The 7,306-nt window shown below is 31.9% G+C and overlaps 1 protein-coding gene across 1 annotated transcript; it reads left to right on the top strand.

Moving 5' to 3' along the window:
* Positions 1–941: 941 nt before the first annotated feature.
* Positions 942–2,751, top strand: LOC113865331 (cyclin-D3-3-like). Its single transcript, XM_027499798.1, has 4 exons — positions 942–1,626; positions 1,722–1,923; positions 2,012–2,142; positions 2,233–2,751. Exons 1-4 carry the CDS (start codon positions 1,114–1,116, stop codon positions 2,488–2,490), a joined length of 1,104 nt encoding a protein of 367 aa, XP_027355599.1. The 5' UTR covers positions 942–1,113; the 3' UTR covers positions 2,491–2,751.
* Positions 2,752–7,306: the final 4,555 nt, after the last annotated feature.

Raw genomic sequence — 7,306 nt, 5'->3', positions numbered from 1 at the left:
TTTATAAAAATAGTTATCGATGTAAGTCATTCTCATTAATCTCGTCAACTTCACTTAGCCTATTGGATATTATTTTAAAGCGCTACTGTATTGATATTTTTGTATACTTTAAAGACACGTAGTGTACGAAATATCTTTTAACTACGCCAAATGGTAAGAGAAAAAAGTTTTGAAAAAAATTATCAATTACTTTAGTAACATATAACAATAATTATATTTTTGGGTGAAAATGGATAATGATTCTCATTAAATTTTTAAACTCATTTTCATGTAATAATTTGATGAAAATATACCTTTTTTTTTTTATTTTGATGTATTGAAAATATTGAATAATCATAGCTTGGTTGAGTCAAGTTTGAAGAAAAAAATTGTTCAAATTAACTAGTACACAATGAAATGAGTTAGATCAATTGTTTTTAACTTTTTTAATGTGATTCAAACTAACCCCACATGATTGTGAAGTTGATTCAGATCGTTGAGCCTATATTAAAAATACAAAAATTATGACTTGTAAAATTAGAATTAAAAAAGTTAATAATCTTTTTAAAAAATAAATTATATTCAAATAAAAATCAATCATTAAAGAGTCACATTTGAAAATATAAATTTAATAATCAGCTAATTTTCCTGAAGCCATCTTTTCCTGACTTAAAATTGAAAAGTTGATATTTATTAAATTTGAAAATTACTGTTTTGTCTGATGGAATTGTACAGTTGTACCTCTGCAACGGTTTAAACATTCTATAAATTAATTGATAGTTAAAATGATGATGAATCTTAACGGTTGAAAGAGTAGGAGAGGGATCCATTAATTTGTAGGGTACAATTGTCACGTGTCGAGTAATTGTGGTGCATGGCCCATGTTTTCATTCAGCTCTTGGGCGCGAGACACTCCCAATAAAAAGAAAATTCATTTTGGTTGGGTTTGGGAAAACCACTCTCCTCGTTTATTGTATTTGTCACTGCTCTGCTCTGTGGTCACTCCTTCCTTTCATTTTCTCTTCTCAATCTGTCCCTTCTCATTTCTCTTCTCAAGCAGGGTAATGGAGATGCCTCTACCATTGAGGCATTTCACACCCTTCCTCTTCTCCCACTCATAAAGATCCTTTCAAGATGGCTAATCACCATCATCACCCTCACCAAAAATCCCTTTTCGACACCCTATACTGCTCTGAAGAGCATTGGGAAGAACACGTAGGCCAAGATGAATTAGAACAAACCGAGCATGTGTACGGTTGTGATTATATAAGCGCTAACACTAGTACCACTAGCACAATAATAAACACGCCTCCTACGTTGTTTGAAAATGACATGTTTTGCGACGAAGAAGAGTTACCATCACTTCTCTCTAAAGAACAACACAACCCTCTATTCACGTTCCTCCAAAGCCACCCTCTGTTGGACTGTTCTCGTAGAGAAGCTGTCGAATGGATGCTCAAAGTGAACGCCCACTACTCCTTCTCTGCTCTCACTGCTGTTCTTGCTGTTAACTACTTTGACCGGTTCCTCTTCAGCTTCCGCTTTCAGAATGGGAAGCCATGGATGACTCAGCTTGCTGCTGTGGCTTGCCTCTCTCTCGCTGCCAAGGTCGAAGAGACACAAGTTCCCCTTCTACTAGACCTTCAAGTATGCATGCTCCATCTCTGTAATACCAAGAAATTTAGAACATTAACCTGGTTTTGTCTATTAGTTAACCGTGTTTGCTCTTTTAAATTGTGTAGGTGGAGGATAGTAGATACTTGTTCGAAGCCCAAACCATTAAAAGGATGGAGATTTTGGTTCTTTCCACTCTTGGGTGGAAGATGAATCCACCAACCCCTCTTTCTTTTCTTGATTATATCACGAGAAGACTTGGATTGAAGGATCATCTTTGCTGGGAGTTACTCAAGAGGTGCCAAGGCGTTCTTCTCTCTCTCCTCGGAGGTATTTAATTTTGCATTATATTTAAGTTCTGCATCTCATAAGTTTAATATTTATTTTAATTTTTAAATAAACTTTCCCAACATATCAGATTCCAGGTTTATGAGTTATCTGCCTTCTGTGTTGGCAAATGCTACAATGATGCACGTTGTGAATAATGTGGATCCTCATCTAGGAGCTGAATACCAGAACCAGCTGTTTGGTATTCTCGGAATTAACGAGGTTGGTGTACGCTTCTTTGAGGTTGAGTTTGTCTTGCATTTGACAGAGATGTATATTATTACATAGTTAAATGTGGAACATTCTATACAGGACAAGGTGAACGAGTGTTGCAAGCTGATGTTGGAAGTGTGGTCGGGGTACGACCAGGGGAAGAAGCAATGCGCGAAACGCAAGTTTGGGTCGGTTCCTGGTAGCCCAAACGGCGTAATGGATGTGTCGTTTAGCTGTGATAGCTCCAATGACTCGTGGGCAGTAGCTGCTTCTGTGTCTTCCTCACCAGAACCTTTGTCTAAGAAGACTAGGACTCAAGACCATTCCAACTCGCATTTTCTCAGCATTACTCGCTAGCTAGTAGACCCTTTAATTTCAACCACTCTCTCTTCTTATGTGCCTTAATAACAACGTATCTTTTTTTAATCTTTTTGACGGGCAAGTTAAATTGCCAACAATCTCTGCGTATAACTATTGCCTACTTCCCTTCGCAAGTCATTGACGGATTTAGATTAGATCTTCGCCACGAAGCCTGAGATGGGTGTATAGGATTGGGAGCAGAGATTGTTGGCATTTTATGCGGAACAAATTTATTTAATAATATATATAAAAAAAGAACATGAGCATATCGATGGACTAAAGTGTATTTATTGTCTTTTACTTTGTCCAAATAAAATCGGTCGTATACGTCCAAAATTTATATTCTTAAACGAGTTTATTTTTGTTCTTCATACATATCTTTTTAGTATATGATGCAATATTAAAATTGTATATATTAAATAAGAATTGAAATTAAATTCTTTAATAATTACGAGTGATCACTCTGCATATCGTAATCTCAATTTGTTCGAATTTGAAATGAAAAACAAATGTTTAGAGAGAAATCCAGGTGCTTTGTTTATGCTAGCTGGTTTACGTTGAAATTAAGTAAGCGAAGTGGAGAGCTGAGGGAGAAAGATTCATGGGAACGAATATTTGTTTTGCATGTGAGAGAAACATGTTGTCCAATGAGTGCTTATTTATTGGGGGTGTTGACCTCGTTCGGGCGAGCTCAGTTTCCGTTTGTACTGCAATTATAGTAAAATGAAATCATAGAATGAGCTATCCAGCTGTAATAGCATCCTTTTATGTTTCTATTTTCAATTTTTTATTGTTCGTTCAACTCCTCTCAAATATCCTTTTTTTTTTTTTTTCTTTTCCTTGTGTCTTTTAGTTGTAGCAAAAGCCAAGGCGGACCCTGTCTTCCTCATTGTCTTTCAGTATCTTGGTGGTTCTGCGGGCAAATTCAATAACAAAAAATTCCAAAGAAAAAACATTTTTGAACAGATGGATATTGAATTTAGTATTTTACAAGTTTTCAAAGTTAGGAACATTAAGTACCATTATTGCCTTGAAAAATCAATTTTTGAACAGATATGGACGTTGATATTTATTAAAGATTTTAGGTAAAGTTTAAACATCGTCAGATCAATTTCAAAAAGATTAGTTTGTCGGATCTCCTTATAGAAACAGAGGTTGTGACATCTGAAGGAAATATCCCGCTTGCACGTATTATTTGTTTATCTGTTTTATCAAAAAATAGGAAGGAAAAATAACAAAGTACGTATTTTATGTTGGAGGGGTCAATTAGCAAAAGGGCATCGATAGAGTTAATTTTCTGCCCATGACAAGCAAAAGAAAAGGGAGGGGAGGAAAAAAGTGGTGCAAATAATCTTTTGCTTTCACTACTTAAAAAGCAAGGATTTGTTGGGTGCTATATATGTCAAATGGATTTTGCAAAATTCGTTTCCATCCTTTTCTCGGAAGCACCGCAAAGTCTTATAGGCATTTCTTCTAATCAAACAGGGCCAAGTCAATGAGAGCAAATCGAGTTTGCTCAGATCTCAACCTTCCCTATGTTACAATGTGCGAGAAAAAAAGTATGATTTTCTTACATCATTAAATCCATGTAATTTCAACAAAGCTTTTATATTATTCCTTTGTTATGGAATGTGATTTGAAATTTTAGAAAATTGTTAAAAGAGGCCATCTTTGAAACTTTGGTGGCTCACTTGGATGATCGGTATTATAAGTGTGCAAAGAAAAGAAAACAGCGTGATCATTTCAGTCGAGAAAATGCGACTAAAGAATATATGACTAGCGTTTAACAATTGCCTTGCTCGGCAAAACAATCTTGTTGTAATGGATCTTGCTTCTGTCTTGTTCATAGCATGCAAGAGACACCCACAAAAGCCCCTGCATGTGCCTTCCCTACCTTATTAAAGGGGACCATTTCTTGACTTTATTCGCTTTCTCTATATATGTGCAGCTTCCATTTTTTTTTCTTTTTAAGGGAGGTTGAGTGTCGTAGTTGGTATACATTGAATAACGTTCTCATTTTATCAACAAAATTAGTGGCCATTTCTCTAATGTTACGTCACATCGACCACATAATATGAAATATAGATTAGCATCTTGTTAGATTTTGTTCTAATGTGAACTTATATATTTTTTAATTCTGTATTTTATGTTATTTATAAAATTTTATTTGTATTAAAGTAATTTAATAATACTTTACTTAGTATGAATTTTATCATGTGTCGGTATCATAAATTTTAATTTTATTTCGTGTGATGAACATAATTAAAAACACAAAAGTTTAGTAGTCACAGCACAATTTTTCATGAAAAAAGTGTAAGTTCTAAAAGATATAATTATTCATAAAAAAAAAATTGATTACTGTATATAAAATATTATGATTTCGAAGTCATATTAGTTTTTTTATATATAGTATTTTTTTTTAAATTACAAATATGAAGTTTAAAAATTATTATTAGTCATTTTTTGTGTAATTACAGAAATTCAGAAATTAAAGAACGAAAAAATTGTAAAAATATTAAAAAAATAAATTTTTCATTTTTAAATAATAATAAAATACTATAAAAGTACCAAAAAATCATCATTGACCATTATTTAAAAAAAATATTCATGTAGTTTTTTTTATTTAAAAAAAAGCCTCCTAAGTCAAATGGATGATTTTTTTTCAAAATATAATTTTGATAGGCTTTTTTTTTTTTTTTTATTTACAATTTCAACACATCTTTCTCGTATTAATAACAGAGCTATGCCAACACAACAATATTTTGTTTTAATAATTGTTATGTTATTTACCGACACAAGAAGATACAAATCCACGTAACCTAAATAAATACACTATGAAATATAAACCATTTATTTTTAAATAAATATGTAGTGTCTTCATTACCTTCATGGGTCGAAGCAAATAAGTGTTCCAAATCAATTGGGGTCCCAGCACTGTCTTTATTCCTCCCCCTTCTTCCCCCAAAACAATGTATCTAATGATCTGTATCGATTAAGTAATTTATTTTATAATTGTTCAATATTAATAAAATAATAGTATATGAGAAAGTGTGTCTACCTTATAACCTTAATGCGTTTATATTTTATATATTACTTTTTAAATTAATAAAACAATATTTGATATATTTTCCAATATATTTTTTATTTTCTCAATAAAAAATGTATTTAATAAAATATTGCAAAAAGTGAAATTCATTTTCTAATAAATAAGGCATAAAATAAAAATTATAATCGCCGTGAATGTCGGAGTTTTTAATAATAAGAAAGTTGGCTAGTTTGCGCTGATGTTGACCGTGTTGCATGATATCTAATTGCCTGTGGTGTGAGATTTAGTTCATTGCCAACTAATAAGATATGTGGCACATATCTCACTTATTTGCCAACCATAAAGCATAACTCCAGTTTAGATTTTGTTTTCCTTTTTTTAACAAAGAAAGCATAAAACGTAAAACAATGCAATATTATTTGTCTACGAAAATAAGTTCCATCAAATTATGAAATCATTAATCACAGATCTAAAATTTTCATCAGTGAATTCACATATTGGCATGGCATGAGTTATCATGTTTCAAGCAAAACAAAGTTAAGGGGATGAAAATCCTGAGGGCACTTTTAATTTATTTTGTGTAGCCTACCGAATGAGAAGGAAATGGAAAATAAGAAAAAGAAAAGTCGTGAGTGGTGACACACTGAGTCCCATAAAAAGAAGAAAAGGTGAAAACTGAGAGAGTGTTGAAATTGGTAGGCACGGGCTATCTAATGATTTTGTTTGGGGTCTTCGTGGTTAGGAAGTAAAAGACTGTAGAATGCAGTGCCTATTTCAACCCAAAAAGAAAAAGAGAGTAAAAGACAATGATAGTCTCCTATGGATTACTGTTGGAAGGAAAACACATAGTTTTCGTAGTCTCCCCAAGGAGGTGGTCAGCATTTTCACACTTTGACCAATTCGGTTCTATTATCAAATGAGTATTGGCCTCGCTTTCATGCACAAAATTAAACTTAAAGTTGGGTTTAAATTTTAAATTAAACTTCAATTTTTTCTATAATAACGTTTAAAAGATTTTTCAAATTTAAATTATTGTTCTCAAATATAAGTTTATATCAATATAATATAATTAAATTTTATTTTTAATTTCTCACCCATTCAGTTTTAATCAAACTCGTATACTTGCAATTGACTCTTTCGTATTTTTGTTATTCCTTTGGCAGTATTGATGTTTTTTGCATTATTATTACTGTTATTATTCACTTGTTAACATTACTGGATATTATTTTCAATAATATCACTGTTACCATTACTACTATTAATCACCTATTCACTTATATTATTATTAGTGCTATCATTTTTATTGACCATTATTATTTTCATTATTTTACTTCCATTGTCGTTAACTATCACCAGTACCCACCGATTGTTCCATCACTGTTGCTATTGAGGATATTTAAAAAAAATAAAATACTAACACGTGTTTTTAAGACATTAATTAAAAATATTTTTAAATGAAAAACATTACCAATATTTCTTTTATGATATTTAAGGTAACATTATATTAAATTTCAATAAAAAATATATATATCTTAATTCATTTTAATTACAATTTTTTATACTTCAACTTCTGATTCTTTGCCTCAATCGCAATTTCACTTCAAGGGTTTGATTCATTTCAATTACTCATGAGTTACGTTATGACCGTGACTAGGTTGCCATAAATTGATCGTGCTGATGTTTGTGATTTTTTATATTATTGATGTTTGCTTAAAGAAATGGACCGATCATGATTAATCCTTATGCTACCTGACGACGGAATCTATT

The sequence above is a fragment of the Abrus precatorius genome, unplaced genomic scaffold (genome assembly GCF_003935025.1).
Source record: "Abrus precatorius isolate BTA unplaced genomic scaffold, Abrus_2018 Scaffold4, whole genome shotgun sequence".
NCBI lineage: Eukaryota > Viridiplantae > Streptophyta > Magnoliopsida > Fabales > Fabaceae > Abrus > Abrus precatorius.
Note: the sequence above shows the minus strand (reverse complement) of the source record. Positions and strands in the feature narration are given on the sequence as shown.